This window comes from Saccopteryx bilineata, chromosome 4, assembly GCF_036850765.1.
Source record: "Saccopteryx bilineata isolate mSacBil1 chromosome 4, mSacBil1_pri_phased_curated, whole genome shotgun sequence".
NCBI classification, from domain to species: domain Eukaryota; kingdom Metazoa; phylum Chordata; class Mammalia; order Chiroptera; family Emballonuridae; genus Saccopteryx; species Saccopteryx bilineata.
This window is the reverse complement of record NC_089493.1, coordinates 265,310,912-265,328,668: the sequence shown is the minus strand read 5'-3', so window position 1 is coordinate 265,328,668 and position 17,757 is coordinate 265,310,912. Positions and strand designations below refer to the sequence as shown.

At 52.3% G+C, this 17,757-nt stretch overlaps 1 protein-coding gene across 2 annotated transcripts in view; it reads left to right on the top strand.

Moving 5' to 3' along the window:
- Positions 1–17,757, top strand: part of SRRM3 (serine/arginine repetitive matrix 3) — a 58,081-nt gene that overhangs the window by 23,614 nt on the left and 16,710 nt on the right. For both annotated transcript variants that reach the window (XM_066274500.1, XM_066274501.1), the window contains exons 3-9: positions 6,476–6,577; positions 13,475–13,603; positions 13,698–13,775; positions 14,368–14,397; positions 14,835–14,897; positions 15,017–15,052; positions 17,458–17,508. In XM_066274500.1, the coding sequence (XP_066130597.1) occupies positions 6,476–6,577; positions 13,475–13,603; positions 13,698–13,775; positions 14,368–14,397; positions 14,835–14,897; positions 15,017–15,052; positions 17,458–17,508 (489 nt within the window). The remainder of the gene's footprint in view (positions 1–6,475; positions 6,578–13,474; positions 13,604–13,697; positions 13,776–14,367; positions 14,398–14,834; positions 14,898–15,016; positions 15,053–17,457; positions 17,509–17,757) is intronic.

The window sequence follows — 17,757 nt, the reverse complement described above, 5'->3', positions numbered from 1 at the left end:
TATGTGTGAGGGCTGCCTGTGGTTTCAGCACAAAGGAATTTTGCTGGCAGCCATATCCAAAAGCTTCCGTTGCACCCTCTCTAGTTCAGAACTAGTCACAGGGGCACAAAGTGTGCAGGACACTGTGCTGGGCAATGCTGGGACCCACAGTTGGATTGGAGTTACTTCCTCAAAGTCCTTCCCCATCTCAGAAAGGAAACAAGCATGTTAACAACCAGCTCCATCACAAAACAGATTAGAATCATGCTCAGAGGACAGGACAGGAGAGGGTCAAGTGCTTCAGGAGCTAAGAAAAGGAGATTCTGAGAAAAGACATTTGAATGGGCCTTAAGGAATGAGTAAGAGTTTGTCCCGCTGAGAAGGAGGGGTTGTGAAAGAACTCCCTCACAAGTCTAGTGGAGATGGGACAGCCCTCACACATGGAGCTGAAGGCAAAGAAACAGAACAAAGCCCACCCGTTTGTGCAGCTCCAGGGAAAGCTGGCAGTCCCAAGGCTCCCTTTTGCATCTGCCCTGAGTACTCTGAAGCATGTGGGCTGGCAGTGGAGGGAGACAAAGTTGGGAGCAGGGCCAGCCCAACAGAAATGCACTGTCTGTGAGCTGAGGAATCAGAAGTGCCAGTGCATGGGATTGGGCCTGGAGCTGCGTCAGGGCAGACAGCCTGCCAACAGCAACCCTTCCAAACCATACTTTTGTCTGCCCATCCAGGCCTCTTGGACTCCTCAAGAGGCAGCCAAGACATGGCTTACTGTCTCTGTGGAGCCCAGGAAGACACTGAGGCTCAAACAGAGACAATCACCAATGGAAGGTATCAAAAAGGCAGTTCAAAGCTGGGTCTGGATTCAGGGCCACCTGTGGTGTTTATAAGGGAAAGGAAGGGGCACAGAGACCTTTCTGTTCACCTCCAGCTGGGGACCAGGTTGGGCAGGGGAGGGTCTCTGCATAGAGAGGTGGATGGGAGGCTGCTGCAAATGGACTGAAAGGAGGCCTCCAGCTGGCAGCTGAGAGCAGGCTGGGCAAGCTGTGGATGTGGACAGAGACATGAGATCCCTAGGGCAGGGGTGAGGAGAGGGTAGGATGGAGGACCTTTCTGCAGGGAGAGCCCCAGGACCTTAACCCTGTAAATCCTGCTGAGTTGGGTGAGTCCAGGAGAAGGAAGCCAGCAGGCATGGTTAGGGAATAGAGGTATGACTGGGACAAAGGAGGTAGGGCCAGACTTGGGGGCTTTATTCTTTTTTTTTTTTTTCTTTTTCTTTTTTGTATTTTTCTGAAGCTGGAAACGGGAGAGACAGTCAGACAGACTCCCGCATGCACCCGACCGGGATCCACCCGGCACGCCCACCAGGGGCGACGCTCTGCCCACCACAGGGCGATGCTCTGCCCCTCCGGGGCGTCACTCTGCCGCGACCAGAGCCACTCTAGCGCCTGGGGCAGAGGCCAAGGAGCCATCCCCAGCACCCGGGCCATCTTTGCTCCAATGGAGCCTTGGCTGCGGGAGGGGAAGAGAGAGACAGAGAGGAAGGAGGGGGGGTGGAGAAGCAAATGGGCGCCTCTCCTATGTGCCCTGGCCGGGAATCGAACCCCGGTCCCCCGCACGCCAGGCCGACGCTCTACCGCTGAGCCAACCGGCCAGGGCCTGGGGCTTTATTCTTGGAAGTTGCCCCTTCCCCCTTACAGAGACCCTTTCTCTTCCTGAGCATCTCTCTCCTAACACTAAGCCCCATCCTCCTCCCTGAACCTTTCATTCTGATAGCCCTCCCCCTCCAGAACCCTTCTTTCAGGGAACCCCAAGGCACCTCCCTCACGGAGTGCCTCTCCCTCCGCAGGCCTCCTCCCCCGGCTGAATCTCCTCGCTGCACTTACTTGGGAGGGTCTGTACCAGAAGAGGGCAGCCTCAGGTGGAAGGGCATGGCATCTGACCTTGTCTGTGTCAGTTTCCAGGCATCAAGGACCTGTGCCTCTCTGAGAAGCACTCACTAGGCCTCCAGATGTTCAGTGCCCCTTCCCCCCACCCAAGCCCTCACTGCCGGTAGTCCTCAGACTGGAGTCTCCCACAAAACTAGCTCTCTAGTCGCCATCCTCCTCCCTTCCCATCTCTTAGTGACAGCCTGGTGGTTGAAGGGCACAGCTACTCTAAAACCCAACAATCCAGGCTTCCAGCCCAGGCCTGTGACCTTGGACAAGCCACAACTACTTCTCTGTAAAATAGGGACATCTCTCTTCTAGAATTGTTCTGAGGGTCCTGAGGACTAAGGCACATACAGGGCTTCTCTGTCCCCAACCAGTCCCCAATAAGTGCTTCGCAAACACTAGGGCCTTTTGCCCTGTTATCAAATCCAGTCATTAATATCCATTTCTAGAGACACTGGTTCATTCACGTTTATTTACTAGGTTCTCAGGCATTTGACAAATATTCCCACTAGTCACAGAAATACACATTCTTTGGCCCCATTAAAAGCAATCCCTTTCTTAATATTGATGGATGGCCCGCTAATTCACTGGTGATTGATGCTGCATTTGGAATCACCTTCCGGGGTAGCCTCTGTTTGTAGCCTGCAGTCACTATAGGGGTGGGGACAAAGCCCCCAGTCTGTGCAATATGATGCTTCTACCCTCCCTCCCCCCACAAACAGCCCCTCATCCAGGCCCCTTCCTGTGAGGACACAATGATAATGGTGGTGGTATCCAGGCGGACAGTGCAGGCTCTGCACCTAGCTGGCTTGGAACTTAGAGCCCTCCCCTCTCCCTGTTCTGTTTCCTCATTTATAAAATGAGAATAGTGAGGCTACTCAACCCCTCAGAACTACAGTGAAAATCAAATTAACAACCAAAGAAGGAGTTATCTAGGAGCCCTGGGTCTGGGGCAAGGATGAGTAGAATGAAATGTTTTCCACTCTGGGGACCTCTTTTTTTTTTTTTTTTTTTTTTTTTTTTTTGTATTTTTCTGAAGCTGGAAACGGGGAGAGACAGTCAGACAGACTCCCACATGTGCCTGACTGGGATCCACCCGGCATGCCCACCAGGGGCAACGCTCTGCCCACCAGGGGGCGATGTTCTGCCCCTCCGGGGCATCGCTCTGCCACGACCAGAGCCACTCTAGCACCTGGGGCAGAGGCCAAGGAGCCATCCCCAGAGCCTGGGCCATCTTTGCTCCAATGGAGCCTTGGCTGCGGGAGGGGAAGAGAGAGACAGAGAGGAAGGGGGGGGTGGAGAAGCAAATGGACGCTTCTTCTATGTGCCCTGGCCGGGAGTCGAACCCAGGTCCCCCGCACGCCAGGCTGACGCTCTACCGCTGAGCCAACCGGCCAGGGCTGGGGACCTCTTTTAAAACACAGTATCCCCTCATCCCACTCCAGCCCCAGAAAGCAACCCAGGAAGTCCCCATACAACAACAAATTTGGTATATCCTTCCCATGCAGTAATGTGGGGACAAGGAAGATAGACATAATTGTCCTTCCTATCTCCACTTCCCTGTCCAAGCCCTTGACTTTTAGTATGAGGCTTTGACCAACGCCAGCCAGGCCTCCTGCATGGCCTTAAGTTGGCAAATGCTGCCACTTCCACTTCCACAGAGCGTGGAGGGTTTGGGTACCATCTCCCTTCCATTGCAGCCTTTGTCTCCTGGAAGAGAGGCAGAGGTCTGGAGTAGAAAAAGACAGAGAGCCTGGGATATCTAGACCCTCTGTCCCCACCACTCTGAAACAAAAAGTCCTCAATCACTACAAATTATTGAGCACCTACTATGTGCCAAGAGCTTTATATGCATCATTTCCCTTAATCCTTATGACAACCTTGAAAGGCAGGTTGGTTACTATCCCATTTCACAGATGTAGGGGCTAAGGCTAAGAGAAGTGCATGGACTTGTCCAAGGTCATGAAGCTAGAAGGTGGGAAGTATGCCAGGACTCCAAAATAGGCCTTCCTGGCTCTCCTGCCTCACCCCTTAATCAATGTCCCACGTGGCCTCAGCTGAGAGAGTTCATATCAAAAGATATGAAGGGAGGAGAGACTGGGAGATGATGGTCACATTTGAGAACTCTTTACCCAATAACCAGATGTTATTCCTGGATCCCCAGCTTCTCCCAGCACGAAATCCTGGGGCATAGAGTTGTCTTCCCCAAACCTCCAAGCTGATTCAGTCCAGCCCCTCCCAGCTCCCCAATAGATGCTGGAGTTTTCAACTTGTCTTAAACCTGCTGACTCCAGAATGAGCCTCATCCCTGCACATGTCCTATTCCAGGTCTGAATGAAATCTATCTCCCTGCATCACGTGCTCCATACACCCCCAGACATAGGGCTTGGACCCTGGCCTCAAGCTCTTCCTATCCAGCTGGGAACCTGGCCCAGCCTTGCTCTTGGGCCATCTCCTCCCAGCCCCAAACATGCAGGGCCCCATGCCAATGGTGCATCCTGCCCATGTCTCCCTCTGGGGTCTATGAGTCAGGGGCTGAGCAGATTTAAAGGGCCTAGGCTGTTTGTGCTGGTGACAATGACAAGCTGGCCTCCTGAGGAGAAGGTGAGATGGGAGCAGTTTCTCTGTGCCTCCACTACTTAGAGAGAGGCTACCACCTCTTTTTCCTGGGCACTGGGCCAGCCCAGCTGTCCGAGGGCTCTGCACTGCCCAATGCACAAGGACAAGGACCCTGCAGCTGAATGGTAAACAGGGACTGAGGTGGATGCCATAGGCCCAGGCCCAGAGCTTGGTGAAGCGGGGTTAGAAATGTCAGTACAGTGTGGCCTGAGCACCCTGCAGCATATACACACACACAAATCCTCCCTGTGGTGGGGCTGGGGCTGGGAGTTGGAGAGATGGACCTCTTGTTGTGCCAGCAGGATTTGGCCTTCCCTATGGTAGCCTACACAGTGCCTGAACCTGCAGAGGATCAGACCCAAGCTGGAGGTCAGGAGACACCTGGTTAAAAAGTTGTGCTTCTCATCTATTCCTGCCCAAGGTATTAATAAGTCCCCAAGCCCCAGCCATTCTCCCACCTAGACAGTTTTGTCCACTTCTTCCCCTCCATTTTCAGGCCACTCTCTAGCTCTGACTTCACCATCTCCTGCATGAACCTCCGCAGGAGCCCAATGCCAGCCTCCCTGCCCCCAGGTCCTTCTCCTCTAGCCATACAGCTGCCAACGCCACCTTTCCAAAATAAAAGTCAAACCTTCAAACTCTTCAATGCCTCTCCATCACCACTCACTCATTTATCAAAAATATGGGGTGCCACAGGTGGAAAGCAAGGTACCAAGTGCTGGGGACACAATGACAATCCAGGCAGACAAGGTCCCTGCCCTCAGGGAACTCCCAGGCCAGAATACAGAGGAATCAACAAATAATGACTAACACATGAACCACCTGCCAGGATCCAGGAGGCACAGATTGCCATGGAAACACAAACAGCAGCACATAACCTGGTCAGAGGGTATCCATGCTGTTGTTGTAAACATCCTATGAGTCACATCTTTCTGCTTAGTCATGATTATTTCCTCAAAGTAAACCGGAAAGTTAATTTATGAGTCAAAGGGTGTGTTCGTTTTTTAAGGCTTTTGAAAACAGTTGCCAAATTGCTCTCTAAAATGGCAGGGTCAATCCACACATGATTGTTGAACAGGAAAGAAAATAATTAAGGAGAAAGGGATGGAGAAAAGATATGGAGTCCCTAAGAGGAAACAATGTACTCTTTTCATGAAGAGGCTGAGTAGGAGGGTTGGGCCTACTTTGTGGATAGAGGGTGAATGGTGAATAGATGATGGAGACAAGACAGGACCCCATTTCTATTTGACACCATGTGTTCTGTCCGGGACAATGACCTGCTGCCTAGGAAGGAATGAGGGTGGGGGCTGGGGGCTGCAAGATTCATTCGGCAGCAGCCACTGGATGGATACCTGCTGTGTCCCTGGCACAGGGTGAGCAAAGACCCCCACACACACCCGGGCAGCATGAACACCTGCTGGAGGGAGAAACTCAGGGGAGCTGGAAGGCCGGGAAACAAGGGATCTAGCACTGGAATCCCCAGCAAGCTACTTGGTAGCCTTTATCTTGCAGAGATGGAGATGCTCTAAGGACCTCCCAAGGCTATTGTAAGGATCAGATGTCCTTGAGGCCAGGAAAGCAGAAAAAACCATGGATTCTCACTTCTCCCTCAAATGTGTCCAGGGAGTGACTGTAGCCTGTATGTGGGAGGAAGTCCTGCCCTGGGTGGATGAGGGCTGGGAGGAAGGGCATAGCCTAACCTAGTTGGTCTCCCTACCACTGGGAACAACTCTTCCCATAGTTTGTTTGTATGTTTAGCTGGTTGGTTGGCTGCTTTGGTACAAAGTGGGCAGGCCTTGAGCTTCCCTAGAGCTGAGCACCTTGGTTGGAGGATCTTCACAAGCTGGAAAGTGTTCTCGTGACTGAGGGCTGGGGAGGGGGAGGGCATAGGGGCGAAGGGAACCAAAGTCAGGAGAACAGCCCTCACCCTCCCTGCACCCCTGCAGGTACTCTGAGGAGGAGACCCGACAGAAGGTCAGGACTTTCCGGCAGATGCTGATGGAAAAGGAGGGAATGCTCACCAGGGAGGACCGATCTGGGAGCCACATGTGAGTGCCACCTGTGTGGGGGCAGGCAAAGGAAGGACGTAGGCTCAGGCAGCATCTGGGTGGCAGAGGGGCCTTTCCAAATGTCCCTTCTGGGTGTTGGGGTCTGCACAGAAGAGGAGGAGGATGAGAGAGACATGGAGTCTGTCCACTGGGAGCTCCCTCTTTCCTATTAGTGAATGATTTCCAGGTCTTCTCCAGTAGTCTTGATCTTACCTTTCCTTGAGTGAGTGAATGAATGAATGAATGAATGAATAATGTATATACATAAGAACTGGGACACACCTGGGAGATATGCGATTGGAATGTTGCAGTGTCTCCATCATTAAAAGAAATGTCCTTGAGGATCTGTGCTGCATGCCTAACCCCGTGCTAGTGCAGTGAGGGGGTGGAGAGAAGGGGGCACATGCCTCCTGCTCTCTTGCTGGAAACACAAACCTGTAACCCGAAACCAGGAATTAAATCAACTCCTGACAATGTGGCCACTTGAACCTTTCGGACTTGTGCATGTTCTATGAGGAAACTGAGGGGGACAAGCTAGGGTTGTCGGTCAGGAAAGGCTCCTTGGGAGAGGCAGTGTCTGGAAGACTTGGTGGTCAAGGAGGACACCTGCTCTGGAGGGAGGGGAGAATATAGACTGCAGGATCCTGGGACTCCACTAGAAGTTTAGCTCCCTGAGGATAACATCTTTATCAGTTATGTTTACTGCTACATTCCTGATGCCTAGAATAAGGCAGCTGGCCAATTTTCTCTAAAGTCTAAGTTTCCTCCTTCACAGAGAGAAGGGGTTCAACCAGAAGGCTTCTTTTAGCTCAGGCAGCCAAAATGGTGTGAAAATAGCACTCCAAACAGTGACTGCAGCAAGCTAAGGAGGCTGGTGGTGCACACCGGATTACTCAGAGGCTGGGAGGAGCTGTTTGTGGTGCTGAACCCAAGGTTGGAGGCAGACCTGACAGATTGGTCGTGTGCCTGCCTTCCTGTGGACCTTCACGTCTTAGCTCAGAGTGTGGGGTAATGGAGGGAGAGTGCAGGCTCTGGTGTCAGACGCTACAACTGTCCAACGCTTTAAGTTCAATGTTAACCCCTTGGGCTATGGGTCTCAGCTCCACCACACCCCAGCAGTGTGACTTGAGCAGGACCTTAACTTCTCAGGGCCTCCACCTCTTCACTTATAAAATGGAGAATTAGTACCTACCTCATAGGACTGCTGAGGAAATTAAATGAGACATTGAATGTGAGCATGAGGAATAGTCACAGCACACAGCAGACATGTGTCACTAATAGATGATCACCACCACTGTTTGCATCAGCTCAGGCGACTATAACAAAAATATACACTGGGTGACTGATCAACAACAAAAATGGCCTGACCTGTGGCAGCACAGTGAATAAAGCATTGACCTGGAACACTGAGGTTGCTGGTTCAAACCCTGGGCTTGCCTGGTCAAGGCACATATGGGAGTTGATGCTTCCCGCTCCTCCCCCTGCTCTTCTCTCTCTCCCTCTATCTAAAATGAATAAATTTTTAAAAAATGCATTTCTCACAGTTCTAGAAGCTGGAAGTCTGAGGTCATGGCCAGGTCCATGTGAGGAGTATCTTCCAGGTTGTAGACTGCTACTGTCTTCTATCCACAAATGATGAAAAGAAAGCCAGCTAGCTTTCTTGTCTCTTCTTATAAAGGCACTAATCGTATTCATAAAAGCTCCACCCTCATGACCTAACTACCTCCCAAAGGCCCTGCCTTCTAATACCATCACATTGGGATTAGAGTTTCAACATACAAACTTTTTTGTGGGAGACACATTTAGTTTATAACAACCATGATCCTCATGATGATAAGAGGGCTTGGCAAAGGTGAGTACTAGATTGGCCTTAACTTATTCCCCTCTGCCAGGGTGTCTCCACCTTCTCTGCCAACTGTGGGATTCTCTTGAGTATCTGTGAAGCCCTCTGACCATCTAGCAGTCCTTGTGCTCATGCCTTTGGCTTCCTGACCCTGATACCCCACACCCACTCATAGGCTGGTAATTTGAGATGTGAAGATATTCAGTGCCTCTTTTTCTCCAAGAAGAGCCAGCTGAAGGGTCTCCACCTGTGTGTGTGTGTCTGTGTGTGTGTGTGTGTGTGTGTGTGATTTTAACCCTCTATAGACCATAAGAGTTCCTGACACCTCCCACTCAGGAAAGGATCTCGACAGGGACAGAGTCACTCTAAAAGCTTTTTATTCCCAGAGAGCATTCTTCTTCCTTAAATGAATTGACTGGTTTTAGTGACAGACCTTTATGACAGTCCCACCTGAAGTCTATCTACCATACTGGATACCAGAACATCACACTGCTGCAGTATCTGGATGTGATCCCGGAGCCAGTGGAAGGTTTTGAGAGGTGTGATGTGGTCAGACAGGTATTTGGGGACTTTCCTGTTTGGAAGATGATCAGATGGATGAAATTGCAGGGAGAACAGTGGAGCAGCTGGCACTCTGTTCTGAGTGAGAAGTGATGGAGGGGAAGAGTAAGGCCCCAGAGATGTGGCAAGAGGGCACACTTTTATCCTTGGAAATGGTAGATGTGGGAAGTCCTGTTTTGCCCTGGAAACCTTCTGTGAGTTCCCTAACATCCAGGCAATCTAGTCTGGACTCCCTGGCCTGGCATTCATGGCCTCCACACTCTAGACCCAGCCTTGTCTCCCACTCTCAGTATCACACAGCAGCCAGCCTGACCTGCCGGCAATTCCCAGCTGTGTCCTGCATGTTCTCACTCCCACACCTTTTATCAGTGAGCCCTCAGCCTGAAACACCCTAGCTCCTTCCAGAGGTTCAAAACACCTCATCATCCAAGGCTGCCTCTAAAAACCACTTTGCCCATATTCCCAGAATAAAAGTAAAACCTTCTCTTCTTTGGAATGTACATGTTTTCTTTACTTTTTGTGGCTGCTGTCAGTTCTTTTTTCTTTTCACTCTAATATATAATGACAACTTTTAAGAATAGTTGTTTTCATAGTTATGTAATATAACAAAATTTTGGGGACAGAAGGTTTATGGAAAATGAAATTCATAAGCTACTTTCTAAAACAGTGAGCAACTGTGTTTCTTTTTCTATGCATCTAATTTTATACATAGTGTGACATCTCTGTGCCTTACTATTTTATCTGTAGGATGGGAATACTTATGGTGGCATCCACCTCAGAGGCTTGTTCTTAACATTAAATGATTACATGAGCTAAGTACATGTCAAGTGCTTAGAATAGTAGCTGGCATCTGCATTAGTCATTATAATAAGCAGTATCATATTTTTGCCCTGCATTTAGAGGAGATAGAGGAGAGGCACCAGGCCTGACTCATCCCTATTCCTGCCACCACAAACCCCACCCCGCCAGGCCCCTGGCAGGCCTGGCACACTGGCTGAGTGAATGAGCAGAGAGGGCAGAGCCTTTGCCTGGGATCTGCCCCTCCTTTGTCTGGACTTCTTCATCTGTCAATTGGCCATTATGCTGCTGGCTAATGGGAAACAGAACCAGTTAATTAGAAAAACTGCTGGCGTGAAGAAGAGCATGTGACAGGCAGTCTTTTCCCAGGTCAGAACCTTGCTTATGGCAGCCAGTCTGGCATGTGTCCTGTGTGGTGCTGTGTTCAACCTCGATGTGTTCTTAGTCCCCCTGCAGTGGACTCTTTGGGCCTGCTTTGGTCAGCTCTGTAGGGCTTGGTTTGTTCTGTCATGGGGAGGAGCGCCTCCCCTACCTATTTCATGGACGTGGTGAGAAGCAAACTAGGCCACAAACATGAACTTAAGAGCAAGAAACGTTAAATACATGTCAGTACACACTCCCACAACTGTGTCTATAAAGTAGGGAGGGGACAGCTGAGCTATCATGTACAGCGAGGAATCCCAGCCAGCTAAGTCAAGGGCTGCCCTGTTTGCACCTGACATCTCAAAACCAATTGCATAGGTGAGCTTACATTCTTTATGCAAAGGTCCCAAAACCACAAGGGATGTTCCTTTCCCTCTCTGGGCCTCAGTTTCTTTGTAAAATGAGGGGAGTGCAATTTCTCTAAGTGGCTTTGTGAACTGCAGAGAACTAATTACACATTAGAAAACATTATTGTTGGTGATATTGTCACTCAGGAAAGGCAGGACAGGAGAACCCTGGGAGATCTTGCAAAGCAGATGTAGTGGTACCAGCCTCACAAAACTAGCAAAAGAGGTGGCAGCCTGCTCTCACTGATATCCCTGGAACTCTCAGGATAAATCTTACCGGAAGATTCTGAGACCCTGTGCTTCTCCCTGAGCCTGCTACTTGTACCGTATGCCTGCTCTCACTGATATCCCTGGAACTCTCAGGATAAATCTTACCGGAAGATTCTGAGACCCTGTGCTTCTCCCTGAGCCTGCTACTTGTACCGTATGCCTGCTCTCACTGATATCCCTGGAACTCTCAGGATAAATCTTACCGGAAGATTCTGAGACCCTGTGCTTCTCCCTGAGCCTGCTACTTGTACCGTATGCCTGCTCTCAAGCAAATCTCTCAGAAGGGACTGAAGAATGAAAGGCCAAATGATAAGTCCCCAGGGAAGGAGACCAGGGTAGCAGGGAGGGAATTCTGTCCCTGGGACAGAGGAAGAAAAAAGAGATGTCCTAGGGGGTAAGGCCACAGTGAGGGGAAGGAGGAGCTCAGTGAGGGTCTCCATGCAGTGGCTATCTCAGCTGGGATGTTAGGAGGCAAGAAAGGATCCCTGCAGAAGGCAGTGCCCAAACTGACCTATTTTATTTTGTGAATAGCCGTCCTCATTTTTGTGTCTAGATAAATGGAAGCCTCTCCTCCCAGTGGCTTACCAGCACAATGTTGGAGTGCCCTTAAGTTATGTGCTAAAGACTATGTTTTATGTGTCAGGCATTTGTGTGGTTCAGGGCTGTGTGGGGTGACAGGCCTTGAGAGGGTGGGGTGCTGACTAGGCCAAGGAGTTGAATATTTCTGGGAGAGGAGGTGGGAGGCCACTGGCTTTGGAAAGAGGAGCAAGAGGAGTGTGAGGAAGAGCTGAGAGATTTGAGTGAAGGGATGTGGGAGTGTTTGACTCTGTGAGGGTGGGGGATGACATGAGCCTCTCCTCCATCACCCAGGAAAACCTCCTGTACTGCCTAGATGACTTCAAGGCTGCCAGGGTCAGGTTGATGTTTGGAAATTGAATGGCATTATTGAGATTCAAGATTAGCAGATTAGTGGGTGCTCTGCTGGAGATTTGTCCCTGAAAATTCTTTTCCCTCAGTAGCTACAGTCTGCCTTCCTTGTCCTGTATCTCTTTCATGTGTCACAACGGATTTCTCCCTGGAAGAGAAGGTTTGGTATGTGTCAGACAGAGGCTCCTCATCTAACAGTGGTGACCATGTGTGGGACAACAGGAGCTTTAAAGACAGAATCTTACTTAATCCTCTCCTCAAAGCTGGGATATCCTTTTCCTCGTTGGATAGATAAGGACCCTGCGGCTCAGTGAGCTTGGTCATGCCTGGATCCAGACCTGTCTGTGTGAATCCAAAGCCGATGGCATGTTTTTAACCATCTGCCAGCAAATCCTGGCCTTCCTCTCTCAGGGTAGGGAAAGAATGAGCCAGGCGAGTGGCATCCGGGAGTGAGGGTAATTCTGCCGAAAGCAAGGCTGCGCCTCCATGCAGAAGGGGCACTACCCTAGCTAGCATGGAATGAAAAAAGGAAGGTGGGAAGGCCACCACCAGGGACCGGTTACTCTGGAGCCTAGCCTTTGAAGTTGCTTCTGGGCTTGTTCAATAAAAAACAAAGTTGCACAACACCTGTTACCTCAGTGAATTCTCCCAACTGCCCTGTAAAACACAGTCATCACTCTCATCTTGGTGAAGAGGCACAGAGAGGGAGCATGACAGGCACCAGGTCATACAGTGTGACTCAGGGACAGTGCATGATGAGGGCACATCTGCAGCTTTAAACTACTGTGCTTGCCTTAAGCCCAGCTGCCTTTGGGGGAAAAAGCATCATTCTTCTAAGTGCCTGCAAGGTGAAATAATCTGGCAGAAGAAGGCTGGGAACTCCTGAGCTAGGAGAGGGTCCCTGCTGAGTGTAGGGGAGAGCTCTGCAAGATGGATGGGGAGCATCCGAGGCGGGCAGAGCGTTGGGTTGGCGCCTGCTGCCGCCAGGCAGTGATTGATGACAGCCTGGCAGCAGAAGAGCAACGAGGCCTCGGGAGGCTAGAGGCTGTGAGAGGAGGGCAGGAGAAGCTATGAATATTTCAAAGAAGAGGCCAGCGCTGGAGGAAGGAGGGTTGTGGAGGAGGGAGGCAGTCGGGTGGGCAGGGGAAGCAGCTCAGGGAATAGGCCAGCAGGGTTAAGGAAGCCTGATCAGTGAGGGGTCAATGAGGGAAAAGGAAGGCTGGAGAGGGGGGTGGGCTTACAGAGGGGAGAGGGGCTGGGGAATAGGGCAGTGAGGCTAAAGGGGACAGGGATCCATGAAGGGGGCTCAGTGAGGGAAAGGAAAGGAGGCTGGGTGAGGGGTGCAATGAATGGGACTAAGGGACAAAGAATCAATGCCGGCAGAGGACCCAATGAGGGGAGGGGACTCAGGAAGAGGGGGCTCACTGATGAGAGAGGAAGAACTTGGAAGGAGAAATTAGAGGGAGGAGGGCTCGGTTGCTCTTCTTTCTCTTTTGCAAAATATGGCTCCGTTAAGGTTGTGGGGTCTGTAAGGAAGGTTCCCCTTTGGATTCCCACATCCCCGCGTGACCGTCTACCGGTCGAGGCTGCAGACCCCGGAGACGGCCGCACCACGCCTTCCTTGGACCTTTGGGGCGGACCAGGCCGGGGTGCTGTGCTGAGAAAGGGGAAGCGGGAAGCCCCGGCCAGGTCGCGGGGACGGGTGCTGAGCGTCCCTGTCGCCGGCAGCGTGGCGGACACCCCGCGGCTGCCTGAGGGCGCCGAGCCGGGCCTGGAATACGCGCCCTTTGACGAAGACGACGGCCCGGTGGACTGCGACTGCCCGGCCGCCTGCTACCGCGGGCACCGGGGCTACAGGTCAGCGCCCAGCGCGACGGGGAGAACCAAGGCCGGGTGGGATGGGGACCGCTCCCTTCCCCTCACCGCGCCCGCCCCCGCTCCTTCTCACCAGGACCAAGCACTGGTCCAGCAGCTCGGCATCGCCCCCTCGCAAGAAGAAGAAGAAGAAAGGAAGCCACCGGCGCAGCCGGTGAGAGCTCCGGGAGGGCAGCCGGCCAGCGGCTGGGGGCAGGAGGGGTGCGGTGGGTTCCCCCAGGAGTCCGAAGGGACCCAACGCTGCATCTGTGAGCCCGCCCTCCTTGAGCTCCTCTGCCTTTGTTGAACCCCTCCCCCTCACTATGTTGCCCCCAACAACGTGCTCTCCCCGTTACTGACCCCCCTCACTCAACCCCCTTCCTTTCATGAGGCTCCTCCCCCCACTGAGCCCCTCCCCTTCATCAAGTCGTCCCCTCTCACTGCGTACCATACCGTCCCCCGACATTGGCACTCACTCACCCCAGGCCCCAGAACCGGATGTCTTGACCCCCCCCCCCCGCCCCCGTCTCAGTCCCTCTGCCCCAGAACTGGACACACTGACCCCACCCCTGTGTCAGTCCACCCGATAGGTGCCCTCTGTCCTTCCCCAGCAGTCCCGCTCTCCCCACCACATGTGTGAGTGACCTGGGAAGGGGTTTGTTAGGATCTCATCTGTGGTTCCTCTTCCCCTGTCCTGAGACCCTACCAAATGTCTGGGGGCCCAACTAACACAGCCCAACTGTCCTTCTTTCTCCCCTGGCCCTCAGCAAAAAGAGGAGACTAGACTCCGAGTGCAGGTCAGTGATGAAGGTGGGCAAGGGAGGGCGTGTCTGTGGGTGGGTGGGATCCCAGGGCCATCCTCCAGCGGCAGGAGGCCTGGCACCCCAGGGCCCGGACCTTGAATACCACCAGCTTTTCCCCACAGCTGCCAGAAATCCCACCATTACAGCCTCGAACTTTTGGGTTTGAGACAGTCCTCTCTTACAATGCCAAAAGGGATAGACAGGTGGCTAGGGGACAACACAGGCAGCTCTGCCAATTACCCTCAGAGACCTTGCCGACCCTCTGGGCCTTGATTCATTCTATACAACAGGTGGTTGGCTTCATGGCCTGGAGTCCCCTTTCCAGCTTTGAGGCCCCAGGCACCCAGCCTTTCCCAGTCATTTCCAGCTGCCTCTCCCCCTCCAGGGCCCCAGTTCACTAGAACCCACCTCCCCACCCCCTCTGTCTACAGCTGTGGGAGCTCCTCACCCCTGCGCAAGAAGAAGAAGAGTGTGAAGAAGCACCGCAGAGACAGGTACCCTTCCTTCCTTGGGGCCTCCTCACTCTCATGGGGCTGAGGACCAGGGCTGTGCTGTTTTGGTAACCCTGAGTCATCTCAGGTTGGCTCAAGAGAACCCTTTTATGGCCCCACAGGTCTGATTCTGGATCCAGGAAGAAGAGACGGCACAGGTGAGCGGTGTCCTGTAGAGGTGTGACAGGAGGATATGAACACAGGCTAGTGTCCCCCTGCAGAGACCAAGGCCCAAAGGGAGCCATAATGGGAGGGAAGTTGTAAGGGTCCTGCCCCGCTCCACTGTTCCACTCAAGCAACTCCTTCTTAGAGGCAGGCAGGGGACTGAGGGTCAAGGGAGGAGGATGAAGCCCAGTTGTTTTCAATCTTTGCCTGTCTCATGAGTCAGCCTTGACACAATTTTTAGACAACTAGCAGGTCCAGTGTTCAAGAGCTGTGTCTGTAGAGGTGTCACTTAAGAAGGCAGAAACATTAGAACCCAAGATTTATAGGGAAAGGGCATGCCAGGCAGAAGGAAGCCTCCGTGGGTAGGAGACAGGGTGGGTGGGCTGTGGTTAGAGGTAGAGTATCTGAGGGGCAAGTGCCATCCCCCAACAGACCTGACTGCTATGGAGCTGATATCTGCCTAGGAAGGGCTGAGAGCCAGCATGGGGCTCTGACCAGGACAATGACTTGTTCAGGATGGATTGGGAGAGAGGACAGGAGGAAGCAAAAGGCAGGAGCCCAGGCAGAAGCAGGGTGGTGAAAGTAGAACACTCAGCATGGAGGGAAAGATGTGGGGCAGTCATATCCTCATGGTTGGCATAAGAGCCAGAGACCTTTCTAGCAGCCCTGAAGAAGGTCAGAGTCCCCAGCCCTATTCCTGCAGTGGGAATTCGCTCATGGCCATTTGCCAGGTGGGGGAGGAGCCTAAATGAACAGTTAATTCTAGCCCTCCGATTTCCCCAATTTTCCCCTTTCCCCTCCTTAGTTCTTATGGGCCAGTGTGGGCCCTTGCTGCCTGCAGTAGTCACCATTAACTCGCACAGGTTCTCTGGCCAGTTCCCATCATTCCTGGGAAGGATTTAGAAATAAGCTTGGCTAGATAGCTCCAGATGGGGAGACTGAGGCACAAAGCATGCAACATGGGCTCTAGACCCCAATTTTTTATTTTTTTTTTTGAGACAGAGAGAGAGAGAGAGTCAGAGAGAGGGATAGACAGGGACATACAGACAGGAACGGAGAGATGAGAAGCATCAGTCATTAGTTTTTTGTTGCACGTTGCAACACCTTAGTTGTTCATTGATTGCTTTCTTATATGTGCCTTGACCGCGGGCCTTCAGCAGACTGAGTAACCCCTTGCTCGAGCCAGTGACCTTGGGTCCAAGCTGGTGAGCTTTTGCTCAAACCAGATGAGCCCGCGCTCAAGCTGGCAACCTCAGGGTCTCGAACCTGGGTCCTTCCGCATCCCAGTCCAATGCTCTATCCACTGCACCACCGCCTGGTCAGGCTAGACCCAAATTTTTGCCTCCCTTCTCCCCCCACACACACCTCGAGCCTGCCCCCACTCACTCTACTCCTGTAAGAAACACCTTCCAGTGTTTCTTAGCATCACTTCACTTTTGGTCAGAAGAAAGCATCTGTTCAGAACTGGAAGGATTGAGCCAGTGGTGGCAATAGGATGGGTGGCGCTGAGAGACCAACAGAACCAGGCATGGGGTGGAGACCTTAGAGGGCTAATCAGAAGGCTCTCAATCCTTTTGTCAAAGGCAAGAACTGGGCTGTGGGACCCACCACAGACAGCTGGCGAGGATGGGATGGGGATCCAGAGCAGTAACCCAAAAGCAGGGAGATTATGCCCAAAGGCAGGAAGATCACAGGCAAGGGAAAGCATTCCTTTTTTTTTTTCTTCAAAATTTTTATTTATTGATTTTAGAGAGAAAGAGGGAGAGAGAGATAGGAACACTAATCTGTTCCTGTATGTGCCCTGACCAGGGATCGAACTGTCGACCTTTGTGATCTGGACAAGGCTCTAACCAACTGAGCTATTCAGCTAGGGCAAGCATTTCTTTTTTAAACCCCTGGTGAGCTGGCCCTGGGCTAGGCCACCGTCTAGAGGACAGTGAAGCAGGAGGTTTGGGCTTAGCCTGGGAGGACCCCATCTGAGGAGACCTGGGGTGCAGGGAACAAATGAAGTGTGGAGGGGCCACTCCCTACCCCAGAAACTCATCAGAAGGGCCTGTCCCAAGACTGATGCCAGAAGAGAAGGGGAAGCCACCCTTCCTTCGGGGTCTGTGGTCACATCACCCTTTGGTACTCCCAGAAGGAACACAGTTAGGGTCCAGGCAGGAGTCGCTCATGGGCCAGGCCTTACTGCAGGAGGGGACAGGCTTGGCTAAGTGAAAGAAACCAAAGCAGTGGGGTGAGCTGGGCAATTCCATACCTGCTAGGGAGGCTCGGGTCAAACAGAGGGACAAACCTCAGGTCCACACCTAGGCACAGCCTGCCCAGCTTCAGGGCTCCAGGCCCTGCCCTCTCCTACCTGACTCAGGCTGTGCTGTCACCTGGTCTCTGCTTTCTGTAGATCTCGAAGCTCCAAGAGCAAAAGAAAAGAGAAGAACAAAGAGAAGAAGAGGTGAGCGCTCTCTCCCATTCTCCAGTCCCTCGGCCCCTCTCCCCTCCCCCACACAGCAAATCTGGCCTTTTGGAATCACAGAATTGGGCTCTGGGAGATAGTTCATTTTGAGCTGCCTGCTCGGACAGAAAAAGTTCAGACTCAGAAAGTGAGCCAAGAGTTCCCATGAGAGATGGCAGAGCTGGAGCTGGAACCCGGGCCTCTTGCCTCCCAGAACAGGGTCTTTTCAAGCTCAGCCCTTGTAACTCC